At 45.7% G+C, this 20,313-nt stretch overlaps 1 protein-coding gene across 3 annotated transcripts in view; it reads left to right on the forward strand.

Annotated features, from left to right (window-relative positions):
- The window catches only part of FBXL20 (F-box and leucine rich repeat protein 20), a 123,356-nt gene that overhangs the window by 404 nt on the left and 102,639 nt on the right, over positions 1–20,313 (forward strand). Inside the window, exon 1 of one of the 3 annotated variants that reach the window (XM_051824905.2) lies at positions 433–522. The exons of 1 other annotated variant lie outside the window; for it this stretch is intronic. Coding sequence is in view for 1 of the 2 variants with exons in the window: in XM_051824904.2 (XP_051680864.1) it covers positions 777–818 (42 nt within the window). In the remaining variant the exon portion in view is untranslated. Of the gene's footprint in view, positions 1–432; positions 819–20,313 lie in introns of those variants that run through there. One more of the 3 variants, XM_051824904.2, reaches the window with a different exon arrangement.

A 20,313-nucleotide genomic window follows, 5' to 3' on the forward strand; every position in this document is an offset into this window, starting at 1 on the left:
AAGGGAGTTGGGTGGCCAGGAAGGATGTGTGTGTGTGCCGGGACAGGCGCCTGGGGAAGTAGTGACAAGACGGGGTCGGGGGTCCCCGGCAGAGCTGAGGTTCTGCGGCTGGGTGCGTGCGTGTCTGCCCGCGGAGGCGAAGGCAGGGGGCACAAGAGGGGCTTTCGCGCACTGTGCTGTCCTGCTTAGCTGTCGAGCGAGCACGCGCGCGCGAGCACCCGCCCCGCAGCCCCTCTGCGCGCGCGCGCGCGCGCGCACACACACACACACACACACACACACACGACACATAGGCACTTCCCTGCCTCTCCTTCTCCCGGTGGGCTCGCCTGCCTCGCGGCGGGAGGGGGCCCGTGCCGCCGCGCTCCGGCTGCTCTCGGGCGCTCCGTCAGGGGCTGCGCCCGCGGTGGGGGAGGGGTGGTCTCGCGCCGCCGCCGCCGCCGCCGCCGCGCGCTCCTCCCCCTCCCCCCGGCGTTCCGGGCCCGGGCGGCTCTGCCCAATGAGCAGCGGCGTTGCTGGCAGGTGGGGAGTGTTTTTGTTTTGGGTTGAAGTTGAGGTTGAGGAGAGAGCCGAGCTAGCGACGAGCAGTCGTCGGGGCCGCGGGCGCCGCGGGAGGTGGTAGAGGCCCCGCCGGAGCCGAGAGGTCTCTCCTCCCCGTCCGCCGGCCCGGGCCTGGCCCCTCGCCCGCCGCCTCCGCGGCCCGGAACTCCGGGGCCTGCCCTAGGCCCCCTGTCTGCACGCCGCAGCGCCCAGCCCGGGCCGCACCCGCCGGCCCCATGAGGAGGGACGTGAACGGAGTGACCAAGAGCAGGTTTGAGGTGTGAGCTTGGGGGGCTCGCGCGGCGTGAGGAAGGCCAGCCCCGCTCTTTTACCCCCAAAACATGGGCTCCCCGCGGAGCCTCCTCCCTGGCTTGGGCGCCGCCACCCACCCGCCCGTGGGGCTGCGGGACCTCGCTCCGGGCTCTGCGACCTGCGAGCCCGGCGCAGCCCGGCTGCCCTGACCCTCCCGGCTCCGGCCTCTCCCCAGCGGCGGGCCCCGGCGGGGGATTAGCTCTGGCGCCCTAATTCCCCCCTCCCCCAGAACCACTCCGCTTTTCCATTCTCTACACCACCCTTGGCTTGCCTCCTTCCACCCGGCTCGGCAGAGCTTGCTGCTTTTCTTCCTGTCTCCTTCTTCGCGAAGCGTTGGTTTCCTCTCGAGGGGCGAGATTAGGGGCCAGGGGCCGTTTCTCCGAGTTTGAGGCATCGATTAAACGGGGGGAGTGGAGCCGGTGGACGGGATGGCCGAGGCGGCCGCGGGCTCTCGGATCTGTTGGGTTTGGGTATTGTTCTGATACTTCCTCTTCTTTCCCATCTAGTCTGTGCTGTCGTAGTTCATTGTTTCTACATGCTTGGAGATCGGGACCAAGGTCTGAGGCTTTAGGAAATCCGTTCCGGCCTGTTTGTCTCGCAGATACTTTTCCCCCTGCTAGCGAGGGAGGTTTATGGTCGTGGAATTGGGGAAGGGACCGTGTGAGAGCATCCTCAGAAGTCGCGAAAGGAAGCGATTCCTTTGGGAAGCGAAGTATTGTTAACTACTGATGAATTACAGTAGCATAAATACACACTGCAAGATTGAGAGATAAGAGAGAGAGAGAGAAACTTACACAACAAGAGGCATAGATGTTACCTGGCCTTTTCTGGCAGGCAGACAGGCTGACCTGGGATCACTCAGAGCTCAGTGTACACCAACCGCACCGGCGTTTTTCTACTTCCATTTGAAAGATGAAATCGGAAGACGGTCATAAAAGAGTTGCAGGAGACTCGCCCAGCTGGGTGCAGGGATTAAAAAAGTTTGCCTGAGACTCTTCAGTTTAGTTCAGTGCTTGATTCATTGTTATGCCTACGGGGAAAATATGTGAATTTATCCCCGAAGATCAAGATGGAAAGTGTGTTGGGGGCAGTTTAAAATCAGACCTACAGTATTAAGTTGCAGGTATGGAGTGGAGAAAATCAAGGAATTGGTCTTCTGAAAGGTTTCACATTTAGAAGAAAGTATTACGATGGATATTTAGTGTTTATTTTATTAGGACATTGGGTTCTAAAGTAGAGAGTCCCAGTAGGGTTAATTTCCGGTGGTTTCATATTGAGTACCCTTGTAGAAGTCCGATGACTGAAGAGGCGTTAGGCAGCTAACAGGAATCTGGAAAGGCAGGGGTAGTCTTGCTGCGCAATTAGCTCTTGATCATTTTGCTGTTCACTCTAGGTTGTTGAATCATTGTTGGAAAGAATTCTCCTGTAGTATGTGCTTTAAAATTGCATTGCATTTCCTATTTTTCTCGTTGTTTTATGTTTTAATTCAGTTTATAGGAGTAGAATATTAAAATAATAAGTTTTATTGCTTAATTAAATGCATCCGTTTACCTTGATTGTTAAGTAGCTGGCAACTTGCAATTTCTAAATAGGATCTGAGAAGGTAGAAAAAGAATAAGGGGGAAAAAACTGGTATGAAGTTATGATTACATTGTTTGTAAGCTAGAAGCTATTTGTTTTGTATGATGTGTTTGATGCCAAATGAAAATGACTAGAAATGATAGGTTAATGGATTTCTTTATCTGAGTATTTCTTAAAACCATTTACTACTTTTTTTTTTTAGGTTTATTTTATTTATTTGAAAGAGTTAAAAAGAGAGGTAGAGACAGAGAGGTCCTCCATCCTCTGGTTCACTCCCCAGATGGCTGCAACAGCCGGAGCTGCGCCCATCTGAAGCCCAGAGCCAGTAGCTTCCTCCAGGTCTCCTACATAGGGGCAGGGACCCAAGAACTTGGGTCATCTTCTGCTATTCCAGGCCATAGCAGAGAGCTGGATTGGAAGAGGAGCAGCCGGGACTAGAACTGGCACCCATATGGGATGCTGGTGTTCCAGGCCAGGGCTTTAACCCACTGTGCCACAGCTTTAACCCACTGTGCCACAGCACTGGCCCAAACCATTTACTTTTTTTTTTTTTTTTTTTTTTTTTTTGACAGGCAGAGTGGATAGAGAGAGAGAGAGAGAGAAAGGTCTTCCTTTTGCCATTGGTTCACCCTCCAATGGCCACGGCGGCTGGCGCACCACGCTGAACCGAAGGCAGGAGCCAGGTGCTTCTCCTGGTCTCCCATGGGGTGCAGGGCCCAAGTACTTGGGCCATCCTCCACTGCTGTCCCGGGCCACAGCAGAGAGCTGGCCTGGAAGAGGGGCAACCGGGACAGAATCCAGCGCCCCGACCGGGACTAGAACCCGGTGTGCCGGCGCCGCAAGGTGGAGGATTAGCCTATTGAGCCACGGCGCCGGCCACTTTTTTTTTTTTTTTTTAAGATATATTTATTTATTTATTTGAAACTCAGAGTTACATAGAGAGAGGAGAGGAAGGGGGTGGGGTCTTCCATCTGCTGGTTCACTCCCCAGTTGGCCACTTCAGGCCTGGGTGTTAACCTGCTGCGCCACAGCAAATGGCCCAAACCATTTACTTCTTAATTGACCTAATTTAGAAGTAATAAGACAATTAGTAAACTGGTCTTTTATGAAGCAATAAACTTATTGCTAGTCTATTGAAAATCATTTGCAATACCTACTTTCTATAAGTAGGTAAATAAAACAGGGTTTTCATATATAAAACATTTATATCAAATGAGTTCTATATTCTCAGAATTACAGAATACATTTTAAAGAGCTGATAATTTTACCATTGTAAGCCATCTCTGAATAGGGATTTTTGAATGCAAGAAGTCTTTATGGGAGCCAGCACTGTGGCGCAGCGGGTTAAGCCACAGTTTGCAGTGCCAGCATCCCATGTGGGTGCTGGCTAGAGTCCTGGCTGCTCCACTTCCGATCCAGCTCTCTGCTAATGTGCCTGGGAAAGCCATTGAAGATGGCCCAAGTGCTTGGGCCCCTGCACCCACCTGGGAGCCCCAGAAGTTGTTCCTGGCTCCTGGCTTTGGCTTGGCATAGCCTTGGCCATTGTAGCCATTTGGGGAATGAGCCAGTGGATGGATGATCTCTCTGTCTCCTTCTTTTTCTGCAACTTTTACATTTCAAATAATTAAATAAGTCTTTTTGGTAGTTATTGGCTGATTTCAAACCGTGGTTTTGGCTGATACAAAAAATGCACAATTTCCTTTTCTTGGGGAAAATAACTGAAGCTTATGATCCTTTCATAGTTGGTTCATTAAAGCGTTTTTATAGGAATGTTTTGTTTAGTATGCTATTGGATGTTATAAATGGAGGCCGCATACTTTAAAACTCATTCCCAGGGATAGAGCAATAGAAAAAAATTAAAACCAAAATAAAGAGAGTGCCTATTTGCCTGTTGGATATATCAAATAGTCAAAGTAGTTGACTGGTGGATAAAGTTAGAAATCTGGAGATGTGAAAATTCTGTCCCTTGCTTTGTCACCTATATTACATCTGTATAATAATGACCCTTATAGGTTAGTGTAGTACATGTTGAATTGTGTTAATTACTTCATTGAAAGTCACATTACTAATAATGAGCCATAGCTTTGTGGCAAGTTTTGGTTAACTTCCTTTCAAATTTAATGATGGTCATTGAGTGTTTCCTACAGTCCAGGCTACACAGGTGCTTTAGCTTGGTTACTTCTAAGTCTCATTCTGTTTTGCCACTGAGGAATATGAGGACCTGAGAGGTTAATTAAATAAGGTGTTTAGTTTGCACAGCTACCAAGTGAAGGAACCAAGTTTCCTAGCTGTAATTTTTTTTTTAACTCCACTGTGTCATCCTCCTCTGTTTTTAGTCTAACTTAGCCAAAAAGCTCATTAAATGTATGGAAAAGTGCTATCCCAAAGTTCTGCATCGTGTGTATATTATTTTGTATTTGCTATCAAGAGAGTGAATCTGTCCTTTTTTATGTTCTTTATCTTAAAACTCAATGAGATTAGTGACAGACAAGTTTAAATATTTTTCATTTAAGCCTCTCCACTCTGTCATACTCTTAGTAGTTCCATTATGAGTATGTACCAGTCCCGGTGCTAATATTAATTGATATTCATGTACCACTTTACGGTTTATTCGGTGCCTGGAAATGTTAAAAGTTCACATAAGTTTGGAAGTGATATAGTTCAATTTGGGTATTTTGAATCCGTGTTTATACTTCACAATCTTTTTATTTTTTAAGATTTATTTATTTACGTGGAGGGCAGCGTTACAGACAGAGGGAGGGAGAGACAGAGAAAGACATCTCCCATCTGCTGGTTCACTCCCCAGATGGCCACAATGGCTGGAACTTGGTTGATCTGAAGCCAGGAGCCAGGAGCTTCTTCCAGATCTCCCACATGGGTGCAGGGGCCTAAGCACTTGGGCCAGCTTCTGCTGTCTTCCAGCAGGGAGCTGGACTGGAAGTGAAACAGTTGGGACTTGAACCGGTACCTATATGGGATGCAGGCACTGCAGGTAGAGGTTTAACCTACTATCCTACTATGCCACAGCGCCAGCCCCCAGCCTTTCTTATACTGTTTTTTTTTTTTTTTTTTTTTTTTTTTTTTTTGACAGGCAGAGTGGACAGTGAGAGAGAGAGAGAGACAGAGAGAAAGGTCTTCCTTTGCCATTGGTTCACCCTCCAATGGCCGCCGCGGTTGGCGCGTTGCGGCCCGCGCACCGCGCTGATCCGATGGCAGGAGCCAGGTGCTTATCCTGGTTTCCCATGGGGTGCAGGGCCCAAGCACTTGGGCCATCCTCCACTGCACTCCCTGGCCACAGCAGAGAGCTGGCCTGGAAGAGGGGCAACCGGGACAGAATCCGGCGCCCCGACCTGGACTAGAACCCAGTGTGCCGGCGCCACTAGGCAGAGGATTAGCCTAGTGAGCCGCGGCGCCGGCCTCTTATAAATTTATAATATTACATATATCCTGTCACACTAGGTTGTAATATTTTGCCTGCTTGTGTGATTTTTATCAATTCCTTCAAAATAATAAGAATAAAATGTGGCATGACAAAATGAACATACTGCATTGGGATTTAAGAGACCTGAATGCTAATTAATCTTTATTTTTACCACTAAGTGTAAGTTTGATAATTTCCTTTTCACTTCTTTGGTTTGGTAATTTCTCTTAGGAAAACAAGGAAGTTAGAATCAGTCATTAAAGTGCTTTTTGTTCCAGAATCCTATGAATCTATGATTTTTCTTTTTTCTTTTCTTTTTTTTTTTTTCTTTTGACAGGCAGAGTGGACAGTGAGAGAGAGAGACAAAGAGAAAAGTCCTCCTTTGCCATTGGTTCACCCTCTAATGGCCGCCATGGCCGGCGTACCGCGCTGATCCAATGGCAGGAGCCAGGTACTTATCCTGGTCTCCCATGGGGTGCAGGGCCCAAGCACTTGGGCCATCCTCCACTGCACTCCCTGGCCACAGCAGAGAGCTGGCCTGGAAGAGGGGCAACCGGGACTAGAACCCGGTGTGCCGGCGCCGCAAGGCGGAGGATTAGCCTAGTGAGCCGCGGTGCCGGCCTGATTTTTCTTTTTATTAAAGCAGAGGGCTATATTTCCCTTTGCCATTTTTTCTGAAAAAGCAATTCCCATATTTTGTTTCAGCTTGTAAGTTCAGTCTCACAATACTGCTAACATTGCATTAAAGACTTTTTTAAATACCTTAACATCTTACACTCTAACTGAAGAGGATTCTGCATAATAAATAACCATATTTTCCAAATTGGTTCATGTGAAAAATGCTTTTCATTTTTCCAGCGGATGATAGCCACTTGTTTTTTTTTTTGAAAAGTCTTGCAGTAGGGCAGGGTGCTAGTAAAACTTAGGAATTTTTGGTTTTAATGCTCTTGAGATTGGATTGAAAGTTAATTATCTAACATTATAGAAAATCCAAGTCAGGCTGGCGCCACAGCTCACTAGGCTAATCCTCCGCCTGTGGACCCAGCATCCCGGGTTCTAGTCCCAGATGGGGTGCCGGATTCTATCTCAGTTGCTCCTCTTCCAGTCCAGCTCTCTGCTGTGGCCCAGGAAGGCAGTGGAGAATGGCCCAAGTGCTTGGGCCCTGCACCCACACAGGAGACCAGGAGGAAGCACCTGGCTCCTGGCTTCGGATCGGGGCAGCACACCGGCCGTGGCGGCCATTTGGGGAGTGAACCAATGGAAGGAAGACCTTTCTCTCTGTCTTTCTCTCTCTCTCACTGTCTAACTCTGCCTGTTAAAAAAAATAAAATAAAAAAGAAAATCCAATTTAAATATCTGCAACATAAATACATGATCTAATATACTATGCTACATCAAAAATTATGATGACCTATGATTATACAGTTATAGAAATGGCCAGGGCCTGCTCCATGGTGCAGTAGATTAATCCTCCACCTGCAATGCCAGCATCCCACATGGGCACTGGTTCCAGTCCCAGCTGCCCCTGCTATGGCCTGGGAAAGCAGTGGAAGATGGCCCAAGTGCTTGGGCCCCTACACCCTCGTGGGAGACTGGGAGTGAGCACCTGGCTCCTGGCTTGGGATCGGCGCAGCTCCGGTTGTTGCGGCCATTTGGGGGAGTGAACCAACAGAAGGAAGACCTTTCTCTCTATCTGTCTTTCCCTCTCACTGTCTGTAACTCTACTTCTCAAATAAGTAAATAAAAATCTTAAAAACAACAACAACAACAACAGGGGCTAGCACTGCGTTGCAGCAGGTTAAGCTACAGTCTGCAGGGCCAGCATCCCATATGGGTAGCTGCTCCACTTATGATTCAACTCTATTCTAATGTGTCTGGGAATGCTTGGGCCACCTTACCTACACAGGAGACCTAATGAAGCTCCTGGCTTTGGCAAGGGCATTGCAGCCATTTGGTGAGTTAACCACCTGATGGAAAATCTTTCTCTGTCTCTCTCTCTTTAACTTTTAAATTAAAAAAATTATAGAAACAATAATAGTTGTATAAAATAAATTATAATATCCATTACTTAAAAATCAACGTGTGTGAAAAATACATAAATCATTACATATTGAGAATTACTATGATCTCAGTTATCCATTAAGTAATTAAAATATGTATGGGCAAATTTTTGTAAAATATATTCTTTTTTTAAATTTTTTATTTGACAGAGTTAGGCAGTGAGAGAGAGAGAGTGAGACAAAGATCTTCCTTCCGTTGGTTCACTCCCCAAATGGCCACAACGACCAGAGCTACACCGATCCGAAGCCAGGAGCCAGGTGCCTCCTCCTGGTCTGCCATGCGGGTGCAGGCGCCTAGGCACTTGGGCCATCCTCCACTGCACTCCCGGGCCACAGCAGAGAGCTGGACTGGAAGAGGAGCAACCGGGGCTAGAACCCGGCGCCCGTATGGGATACCAGCACTGCAGGCGGAGGATTAACCAAGTGAGCCACGGTGCCGGTCCCAAAATATACTCTTGACATTTAAGTTCTGTATTCTTAGGGTATAATCTATTTTTATATTGAAGATTTTCATTTGGTAAATCAACATTACTGGGGCTGGTGCTGTGGTGCCTGCAGGTAAGGCTGCTGCCTGTGGCATCCGCATCCCGTATGGACACTGGTTCGAGTCCTAGCTACTCCACTTCTGATCCAGTTCCCTTCTGATGTGCCTGGGAAAGCAGTGGAAGGTGGTCTGAGTCCTTGGGCCCCTGCACCTGTGTGGGAGACCAGGAAGAAGCTCCTGGCTTTGGATCCACCCTGCTCCGGTCATTGCAGCCATTTGGGGAGTGAACCAGTAAATGGAAGATCTGCCCTCCCCCACCCCACCCCTGTAACTCTACCTTACAAATAAATAAATAGATCTTTCTCTCTCTCTCTCTCTTTTTTTTTTTTTTTTTTTTGACAGGCAGAGTGGACAGTGAGAGAGAGAGACAGAGAAAGGTCTTCCTTTGCTGTTGGCTCACTCTCCAATGGCCGCCACGGCCAGCGCACCGCGCTGATCCGAAGGCAGGAGCCAGGTGCTTATCCTGATCTCCCATGGGGTGCAGGGCCCAAGCACCTGGGCCATCCTCCACTGCACTTCCTGGCCACAGCAGAGAGCTGGCCTGGAAGAGGGGCAACCGGGACAGAATCCGGCGGCCCGACTGGGACTAGAACCCCGTGTGCCGGCACCTCGAGGCGGAGGATTAGCCTATTGAGTCGTGGCGCCGCCGGCCAGATCTTTAAAAAAATAGTATTACTGTTAGAAGTATTTGCATTTTTAACATTTTTAAAGTCTTGTATTATGTTTTTAGGTCATTTGTTAGAGTTGATCCTTTTTTATCTTAATTTTTTTTTTTTTTTTTTTTTTACAGGCAGAGTGGACAGTGAGAGAGAGAGACAGAGAGAAAGGTCTTCCTTTGCCGTTGGTTCACCCTCCAATGGCCGCTGTGGCCGGCGCACCGCGCTGATCCGATGGCAGGAGCCAGGATCCAGGTGCTTTTCCTGGTCTCCCATGGGGTGCAGGGCCCAAGCACCTGGGCCATCCTCCACTGCACTCCCTGGCCACAGCAGAGAGCTGGCCTGGAAGAGGGGCAACCGGGACAGAATCCGGCGCCCCGACCGGGACTAGAACCCGGTGTGCCGGCGCCGCGAGGCGGAGGATTAGCCTAGTGAGCCGCGGCGCCGGCCTTTATCTTAATTTTTTAAATATATTTTAATTGCCAGAGTTGCATCTTTTCACATCTTAGTCTCATTTTCTTGCGGACTAATAGGTACTTTTGTGATAGGCTAAATCCCTTAGGTTACTGTTTCCTGACTGGTGCCAGATTGGAAACTGAATTGAAACTTTCAGTAGTTTAACTAGTACAGTTCTGTGGTTTTGGAGGGGTATTTTTAGATGTTCAAAGTAAAATATTCCGTGACACTAGGAAAATCCAAGGGAGGGAGAGAGAAGGAAGAATGCCCTTAAACTGACCAAATTTAGCTGCTTGTGCATAGTTGTTTTTACTGTTTTCCTATTTGATTTTCCAGACTTAGTGAGTTCTTGGATTAGACCCCGATCCAAAAATTAACTCAGAAAAACAAGGGCATCCAACTGTGTTTTTATACTTTTGTTTTAATGCATATGGCTCTGTTTGATAAAAATATTTTAGTAGAATAATGACTGATAACTGGTGGGTGGTACTGCACCATTCAATAGGATTTGTGCTTGATTCATCTTGCTTAATTATTTTAAGATTATATAAAAACAGATCTGTATTCAAATGTGATAAGTCCAAAACAAACTTGCATTAGCTTTTGAAGACTTTATGTTAAAAGAATGATTTACTGAGGTACTTATTTTCAGCAAATACAACTACTTAGTAGGCATGTGAATTATAACTATAGGTAAGCAACCTCTTTATTCTGTAACCATGTTTCTTCAAACTTGATTTTATGATATTCTGTTGCCTTTAATAAACCTCATAATCTCTTAAATTGCCATGAGATTAAAGTCACCTATTGGGTCCCAGCAGGCAAAGGGTTGGTCAGATATGAAACAGATGTTGTCAGTTTCTTCTGTTATTTTTGTTTAATCTCAGGAATTTCTAGTCAAAACTGAAAAAGAAATAGACCACCATAAAGGGAGTAGTAAACCAATCTTAGGCTTTACTTTGGTGCTAAGGTAGAAATTACCCTTGTCTTTAACAGCATGGTATTGAAACTTGGCAATATGTCAAATGGCTATTCAGCTTAATACAATCACTATGCTGGTATGACTTTTTTTTTAATAATTATGATTTCTTAAAAAAGATTTATTTCAAAGTCAGAGTTATAGGGGTAAGGGGAAGATATCTTTTATCTGCTCACTCACTCCCCAAATGGCCACAAGGGCTGGGACTCAGTCAGGCCAAACCAGGAGTCTGGAACTCCGTCCAGGTCTCCCAAGTGAGTAGCAGGGCCACAAGTACCTGGACTATCTTCTGCTTTCCCAGGTGCATTAGCAGGGAGCTGGATCGGAAGTGGAGCAGCCAGGATGATCTGAGTTCATATGGGATGCCTGTGCTGCAGGCAGCAGCTTAACCCACTGTGCCTCAACACCGAGAATGGAAGACTTTCTAAGCAACTGGATAAAGAGGGGATATAATCTCTCAATCATTTCAAATTAGAAACTGAAAAAGTATTCTCAGTTTTCCAGGCTTTCTCAGTTTTACTTATAATCTGCACTTAAAAGATGCCATAGATATAGCTATGTTAGGGACTTTGTATTTGCTTTACTGTATACAGAGTGAGGGGTTTTGTATGGCAAGAGGGATGGACAAAAAACTAAAGTTTCTAGATTAGGGCAGGTCCTTGAATATAAAGTCACTTTTTGTTGACAGTTCAAGGAAGTTCATCCACCACTCCCTGTGTACTGAATGGCAGTTACCAAGAATAGCCAGCTTTATTTTGTTGTTTTCTTTTTACCTTTTTAGAAATGGGTGGAGAAAAGAAAAAGAAAGGGAGAAAGGATTTGCAGTTCCCAGCAATTGAACAATTTAAGTGCTGGTGGCAGGATTTTTCTAGAGTTCTCTGTTAGAACATGTCATCTTTTCCCCTGCATCTTGTTTTTTGAACCAGATCATGTTTCTTTTAATATCCTAACTTTGGAATTGATTTCAGTAAGGAAAGAATGAATGAAGGTCTTAAGGCGTTATCATCAGAAATTCTGAACCATGAAGCAAAAAGTGCTCATTATATATACACATTCGTGTGTTCAGTGTGCATGTTGTACAAATTCTAGTGAAGTCCTAGTGTTACAGGTATCTGTGTCTTGTGTTACCTCGTTGTCCCTCTAAAGTCTAAACTCTAAGGATGCTTCTAGTATGTGTATTGTGTGATTCTTTGTAAAGAAGTTAGGTGGTCAATTTATTGCTGATGTTCTTAAATTTCTTTGCTTGGAACAGCTAGAAAGAAATCCAGTTGGGGCAGTCTTTTGGCCTAGTGATTAAGATGCTGATTAGGATACCTGGGTTTCATATTGGGAGTACCTGGGATTCATTATCTGGCTCTGACTGCTGAACTCTAGCTTCCTACTAATGTGGACCCAGGGAGGCAGCATTGATGGATGGGCTCAAGTAGTTGGGTTCCTGCCACTCATGTGAGAGACCTGGATCAAGTTCCTTGCTTCCAACTTTGGCCCTGGCCATTGCAGGCATTTGGGGAGTAAATAGCAGATGGGAATGCTTTCTCTCTCTCTCGAAAGAAAAAAAAATCTGGTTAGCCTTTGTAAATCTTATTCTATGTGCTGTTTGGATTCTTGATTGTTTGTGCAAGATAAAAAAAGATTAAAAAAATGGAGATAGACACTCAGGATGGGGATGGGGAGATCTGCAGTATAGCTGACTATATAAATACCTTTGCCAAAGGCCTGATAAATAGATACGATTGTGTGGTATTCTAGAGTCTGGAGCACTGTAATTTCTATTTCTATTAGAAGATTTTATATATATACTATATAAATTATATACGAGAGATGACATACACACATGAGAGACACTGAGACTATTTTTTTTAAAGATTTATTTATTTGAAAGAGTTACACAGAGAGAGGAAAAGCAGAGAGAGAGAGAGAGAGAGAGAGGTAGGTAGGTCTTCCATCCATTGGTTCACTCCCCAATTGGCCGCAGTGGACAGAGCTGCGCTGATCCGGAGCCAGGAGCTTCTTCCAGGTTTCCCACGTGGGTGCAGGGGTCCAAGGACTTGGGCCATCTTCTACTGCTTTCCTAGGCCATAGCAGAGAGCTGGATGGGAAGTGGAGCAGCCGGGTCTCGAACTGGTGCTTATATGGGATGCCAGCGCTTCAGGCCAGGGTGTTAACCCACTGTACCACAGCACTGGCCCTGACACTGAGACTATTTAAGAGCATTAGCTTTGAAGTCTGACTTTGAACCCTGACACTGCTACTTGCCATTTATGTGAATGTGGACAAGGTATTTAATTTCTTTGAGTCTCAAATTTTTAATATCTAAAATGAGTATGGTATCTGTTGTACTGCATTTTGAGGTTTAAATTCTATAATGTTTATATAGTATTTAGGAAGCTCTGCCATATAATAAGGGTACAATAAATGATACCTACTATTTTATTTTATTTTATTTTATTTTTTGACAGGCAGAGTGGACAGTGAGAGAGAGAGATAGAGAGAAAGGTCTTCCTTTGCCGTTGGTTCACCCTCCAATGGCCGCCGCGGCTGGTGCGCTGCGGCCGGCGCACCACGCTGATCCAATGGCAGGAGCCAGGAGCCAGGTGCTTTTCCTGGTCTCCCATGGGGTGCAGGGCCCAAGCACCTGGGCCATCCTCCACTGCACTCCCTGGCCACAGCAGAGAGCTGGCCTGGAAGAGGGGCAACCGGGACAGAATCCGGCGCCCCAACCAGGACTAGAACCCTGTGTGCCGGCGCCACTAGGCGGAGGATTAGCCTAGTGAGCCGCGGCGCCGGCCAATGATACCTACTATTATATTACTTTGTAGAGAACTGTTTATAAATAGACTTTGTGTAAAGTAATATTTTAATACTTTAAAGGAACTTTCTATATGAAGCAAAACCCTTTTTGTTTTAAAGGTTGGTTTTTTTTTTTTTTTTTTTTTTTTATTTGAAAGGCAGAGTTAAAGAGAGGCAGAGGCAGAGAGAGAGAGATCTCCCATCCACTGGTTTACTCCTCAAATGGCCTCAACAGCTGGAGCTAGGCTGATCTGAAGCCAGGAGCCTGGAGCTTCTTCTGGGTCTCTCACATAGGTGCAGGGGCTTAAGGTCTCAGACTATCTTCTGCCGCTTTCCCGGGCACATTAGCAGAGAGCTGGATCGGAAGTGGAGCAGCCAGGACCAGTGGCCATATGAGATGCCAGCACTGCAGGCAGTGGCTTTACCCACCACAGGGCGCCACAGTGCCAACCCCAGGAAAAACCCTTTTGCAAAAGAAATAATGCAATTAATCATCTGTTTATTCATCTGACTCAATTTTGTATATTTGACTTGTTAAACAGAAAACACCTATGAATTTTAATCAGGCTGATTGAGCAGTAGTAATTTAGCAGTGTTTCAATATGGGGTTTAGACTGCAACCATCACTGTACTCATTGTTAAGCGAATGTGGATAAATATCTCCTAAGATAAGAATCTGGCACCAAATTGTAAGTTGACATTTTAAAACACTGGATCAGTCAGCTTTTGCCCCCAGAAACTGGCCATTCTTTCTCTCTGATTTGTAGAAAATAAAACTATGATGTGATTAAACACAGACAAGTAGAAGTACACTTATCCTTATCAGCTTTTTGAAAATTGCATGTCCTTCATGTAAAGTTTATGTTGAAAAAAACCATGTTGCAACTTACTTCTACAGCCTACTTGTTAAAAGAGAAACCTGTCATGTTTTGGAATTTTCCTTGAATAAATTTAAACATTTATTTAATATTGTAACTTTTCCCAGCACATTATCAGGAATGGTAACTACAAGAGATAATACTAATACTTAGTATTCTTTTTTTTTTTTAATAAAGATTTATTTATTTACTTGAGAGGCAGAGAAAAAGGTCTTACATCTGCTGGTACACTCCCCAAATGGCTGCAATGGCCAGAACTGAGCAGGTCTGAAGTCAGGAACCAGGAGCTTCTTCTGGGTCTCCTATGTGAGTACAGGGGCCCAAGCATGTGGATCATCTTCCGTTGCTTTCCCAGGCACATTAGCAGGGAGCTTGATTGGAAGCGGATGGGATGTTAGCACTATAGACCACAGTGCTGACCCCAGTACTTCGTATTCTTACAGTTTAATGAGGTTACACAAAAGACCATTCCAACTCTAGATATAATTTTCTTAAGTGTAACAACAAAAAATGCAACTTTACTGAAGTCAACATATTCCTTAAGAAAGAATAATTGTATTTATATTATATGCCTCAAAAGGTGGAATATAGGCTCCTAGAGACAAATTTCATATGAGCTCATTCATCTCTGGTCCAGACAGAAAAGTTTGGCCTAAATATAGGAATCAGGCTCTCAAGAGACTTAATCTTGGCATTACTGTGAACTCACATTGAGCCCCTGGGGAAACCACTTAACCTTTTTATGTCTTTACAGCTTTAAGATTTCCAATATCTATCATAATACAACTTGGATTAATGTTTGTTAAAAATTAATCCGAACTTTAGCTTTTTTTTAAATAAAGATTTATTTATTCATTTATTTGAAGATCAGAGTTACACAGAGAAAGGAGAGGCAGAGAGCAAGAGAGAGAGAGAGAGGTCTTCCATCTGCTGGTTCACTCCCCAATTGGCTGCAACAGCCGGAGCTGAGCAGATCCGAAGCCAGGAGCCAGAAACTTCTTCTGGGTCTCCCACACAGGTGCAGGGGCCCAAGCACTCAGGCCATCCTCTGCTGTTTTTCCAGGCCACAGCAGAGAGCTGGATTTTAAGTGTAGCAGCTGGAACTCGAACCAGTGCCCATATGGGATGCCGGCACTGCTTTACCCACTATGCCCCAGCTGGCCCCCTAACTTTTTTTTTTTTTTTTTTTTTTTTTGACAGGCAGAGTGGACAGTGAGAGAGAGAGAGAGAGAGAGAGAGAGAAAGGTCTTCCTTTGCCGTTGGTTCACCCTCCAATGGCCGCCGCGGCTGGCGCGCTGCGGCCGGCGCACCGCACTGATCCGATGGCAGGAGCCAGGAGCCAGGTGCTTTTCCTGGTTTCCCATGGGGTGCAGGGCCCAAGCACCTGGGCCATCCTCCACTGCACTCCCTGGCTACAGCAGAGAGCTGGCCTGGAAGAGGGGCAACCGGGACAGAATCCGGCGCCCCAACCGGGACTAGAACCCGGTGTGCCGGCGCCGCTAGGTGGAGGATTAGCCTAGTGAGCCGCGGTGCCGGCTACTTTTGTTTTTTAATAGTACTTCCTGATGGGGCCGGCGCTGTGGTGTAGCAGGAAAGCCTTCGCCTGCAGTGCTGGCATCCCATATGGGCACTGGTTTGAGTTCTGGCTACTCTACTTCTGATCCAGCTCTCTGCTATGGCCTGGGAAAGCAATAGAAGATGGCCCAGGTCCTTGGCCCCTTCACCTGTGTGGGAGACCTGGAATACTCTCCTGGCTCCTGGCTTCAGATGGGTGCAGCTCCAGCCATTGCAGCCATCTGGGGAGTGAGCCAGCAGATAGAAGACCTCACTTTCTCTCTCTGCGTCTGCCTCTGCCTCTCTGTAACTCTGCCTTTCAAATAAATAAATCTTAAAAAAATTATACATCCTGAGTTAAGGGAACATTATTAAGGAGACGTAAATGAAATGAAATTTCATTTATTGCAACTGAGGTCCCTACAAGAGATAAATAGGAGTGTGGATGACCTTTAGAATCACCAGTGAAGTTTTGCTTATTTATTTACATTATTTTTTATTTGTTTGAAAGGCAGAGCAACAGAGCAAGAGCTGTCTTCCATCTGCTTGTTTATCCTCCCAATGCCCACAACTGGGCTGGGCCAAGCCAAAACCAGGATTCTGGAGCTTCACCCAGGTCTCCCTCATGGGTGGCAAAGACTCAAGTACTTGAGCCATCTTTTGCTATTTCCCAGGGTGCATATTAGCAGGAAGTTGAATCTGAAGCAGAGCCAATATTAAACTAGTGGAGGCACTCTGGCATGGGATATGGGCTAATTAACTGCTGTGCCACTGTGGTGGTCCTACCAGTGAATTTTCTGCATAATGCTAATCCCCAGAAACAGCTGCATCTTTTTTTTTTTTTTCCAAGAGAACAAGTCCATTTTTATTTACTTACTTATCAATAGTTGAAATCTTTGAGGTACAGCATCACATGGATTCTGTGTCCAGTGGTGTTTGCATGAAGGTTGCTTTGGAATTTGGCACAAGCCATGGCACTGTTTCAATGAACACTGGTTAACTTTCCCCAGATTACTTTGTTTTTTTTTTAGGTTTGCTGCCAGGAGTCACAGTGCTCTTTGCTTTTGTATATGTAAGCACATCAGTTGCCCAAGTAGAATTCATTTTCATCTCAAGTAGAAATACCTTCAAACAGGTAGAGTTACAGACAGTGAGAGAAACAGACAGAGAGAAAGGTCTTCCATCTGATGGTTCACTCTATAAATGGCCGCAACGGCCGGAGCTGCGCCGATCTGAAGCCAGGAGCCAGGTGCTTCTTCCTGGTCTCCCATGAGGATACAGGGGCCTAAGGACTTGGGCCATCTTCCACTGCTATCCCAGGCCACAGCAGAGAGCTGGACTGAAAGAAGAGCAACCAGGACTAGAACCGACACCTATATGGGATGCCGGCGCCACAGGCAGAGGATTAACCTAGTGCACTACAGCGCTAGCCTCATACCTTCAATTTTAAGAAGTGCTGTGTGGTCCCTTTGGTTCTGGAGACCTTGCTTACAGCCGGCAAAAATGGACTTGCACCTCAGTCTTCCAGACATAGCTGCCTGTAGAAGTCCTGTTCCCAGCAGGCCTCCACAGGCTCCAAGATGGTAGAAAGAACCATCCTTTGGTTTGAAGTAGATGTGGGCTTGCATGTTTCTCTCCTAGAAGTTGACAATGGTAAGAATATGTTAAGAAATGCTGCATTAAGAAAGGCAAAGCTGATTTATACTTGCAACTTGGACTCTAAAGGGGAATAGATTTACGTATCATGAATTTGACAGAAAATCAATCCACTTTTCTTGGATTTCTATATTGATATTTTAGCTGTAGAAACAAAGTACAGTATCTAATATGTAACACCTTAAATCTAGTTATTTTACATCATCAGATATATTCAGTTTCACCGATGAAGCTACTGCACCACACTACACTCTTTTTTTTTTTTTTTAATATAACTTATTTATTTATTTGAAACTCAGAGAAAGAAAAAAAAAAGAGTTCTTCTGTCTGCTGGTTCATTTCCCAAATGATTGGTGCTGAGCCAGGCTGAAGCCAGGATCCAGGATCTCCATTCAGGTCTGCTATGTGGGTGGCAGGGGCTCAACCACTTGGGCCATCTTCTGCTTTCCCAGGTGCATTAGCAGGGAAATGGATCAGAAGTGGAGCTGCAAGGACTCTAATTGGCACCCATATGGGATGCTGGTGTTGCAGGCAGCGGCTCAACCCCCTGTGCCACAGGGCTGGCCCCTACTCTTGATTCTTAAGCTACCAAGAACAAATGTGTCTGGAAAGTTAGTGAAGTTTGTTCAGTTTTGGGCTCAGACAGTGAAAGTTTAGAAAAACAAAATATGGGCCTTCGCTGCAGCTCACTAGGCTAATCCTCCGCCTTGTGGCGCCCGCACACCGGGTTCTAGTCCCAGTCGGGGCACCGGATTCTGTCCCGGTTGCCTCTCTTCCAGGCCAGCTCTCTGCTGTGGCCAGGGAGTGCAGTGGAGGATGGCTCAAGTGCTTGGGCCCTGCACCCCATGGGAGACCAGGAGAAGCACCTGGCTCCTGCCATCAGATCAGTGCAGTGAGCCAACCGCAGCGTGCCAGCCGCGGCGGCCATTGGAGGGTGAACCAACGGCAAAGGAAGACCTTTCTCTCTGTCTCTCTCTCACTGTCCACTCTGCCTGTCAAAAAAAAAAAAAAAATATATATATATATATATGCTATTGGTGGAAGTTCAGTTCTGTTCATTCGTTTGGCACTGAGTATGTTCAATTGACAGGTGTTAGAAGTACCCAGGTGCTCCAGGATTTTCTCTCTGCTTTGTAAAGTTTGTGCTCTATGAAGAATGATAAAAGAGTATATAATCTAGTGTTTTGATGATGGTAAATGCAATGACAGTTGTATGAGAAAGTGATAATGACCACTTTTAGGAGAAGCAGTCACAGTTTTTGTGGTCCTCACTGCTTATTTGAGATACATTATATTTTGTTTAGTGCAGGTAAGAAGTGTGTCCAACTTGGATTTGTAGGCAGTTATGTTACATACTAAAGTTACCCTTTAGAAAAGGAAATACTCAGATTGACATCTGAGCAAAGTTTAATGTAGAACTAGTGCAGTGTACTTTCTTGAAGTTTTTGTGCATTGCAGCATAATTGGACTCTGGTTGGTTAACAGATATGCATTAAATTAAATTTGTGCAGCACTGTTATTATTTTAGCTAAAGGAAACTTGAGAATCAATCTCGTTGGCAGCTCTAAGGTCCCTCAGTTTAATGTGTTTGAGTGACATAACTTTGATCCATTTCTGTTTTAATACAATTAAGGTAATTATATGAATAGGCCTGTCATTTAATTTCAAACTACAAATACAGGTTAAACTGTTATTGGAAAGGAAGTTAAAATATACTTTCTGGGACAGGCAGAAAATTGTAGTGCAGTAGATTAAGCTTTTGCTTGGGATGCCTGCATCACATATTGGAGAGCCTGAGATTAAGTCCTGCCTCCACTTCCATTCCAGCTTCTTGCCATCACTCCTTGGAGGTAGCAGGTAATGGTCCAAGTACCTAGGTTCCTGGCACCCACCTGAGAGACTTAGATAGAATTTGTGGCTCCTGGTTTTGGCCTTGCCCAACCCTGGCTGTTCCAGCATTTGGGGGGTAAACCAGCTGATGGAAGATTTCTGTCACTCTTCCTTTCAAATAAATGAGTTTTTTATTTTATTAAAAAAGACTTATTCCTTTATTTGAAAGACAGAATGACAGAGAGGCAGAGGCAGAGAGAGAGAGGTCTTCTGTCCATTGGTTCACTCCCCAAATTGCTGCAACGGCTGGAGCTGAGCTGATCTGAAGCCAGGAGCCAGGAGCTTCCTCTGGGTCTCCCACGTGGGTGCAGGAGCCAAAGGACTTGGGCCATTTTCTACTGCTTTCCCGGGCTATAGCTGACAGCTGGATCGGAAGTGGTGAATGAGTCTTTAAAAATATTTTTTTCGGGCCGGCGCCGCGGCTCACTAGGCTAATCCTCCGCCTAGTGGCGCCGGCACACCAGGTTCTAGTCCCGGTTGGGGTGCCGGATTCTGTCCCGGTTGCCCCTCTTCCAGGCCAGCTCTCTGCTGTAGCCAGGGAGTGCAGTGGAGGATGGCCCAGGTGCTTGGGCCCTGCACCCCATGGGAGACCAGGAAAAGCACCTGGCTCCTGGCTCCTGTCATTGGATCAGCGTGGTGCGCCGGCCGCAGCGCGCCGGCCGCAGCGCGCCGGCCGCGGCGGCCATTGGAGGGTGAACCAACGGCAAAGGAAGACCTTTCTCTCTGTCTCTCTCTCTCACTGTCCACTCTGCCTGTCAAAAAATAAAAAAATAAATAAATAAAAAATAAAAATATTTTTTTCTATTCACCTTAAAGTGAGTTTCAAGTAAAAAATAGTTCTCTTGCCTCTTTTCCTTCACCGCATTCTCCAGAGCTAACCGTTATTAACTGTTTATTATGTGTGTGTGTATGTACGTTTGTATTTATTTATTTATTTTTGAAAGAGTTACAGAAAGATGTAGAGCCAGAGAGAGAGAGAGAAGTCTTCCATCTGCT

Source organism: Oryctolagus cuniculus, chromosome 17 (assembly GCF_964237555.1).
Source record: "Oryctolagus cuniculus chromosome 17, mOryCun1.1, whole genome shotgun sequence".
Lineage (NCBI taxonomy): Eukaryota > Metazoa > Chordata > Mammalia > Lagomorpha > Leporidae > Oryctolagus > Oryctolagus cuniculus.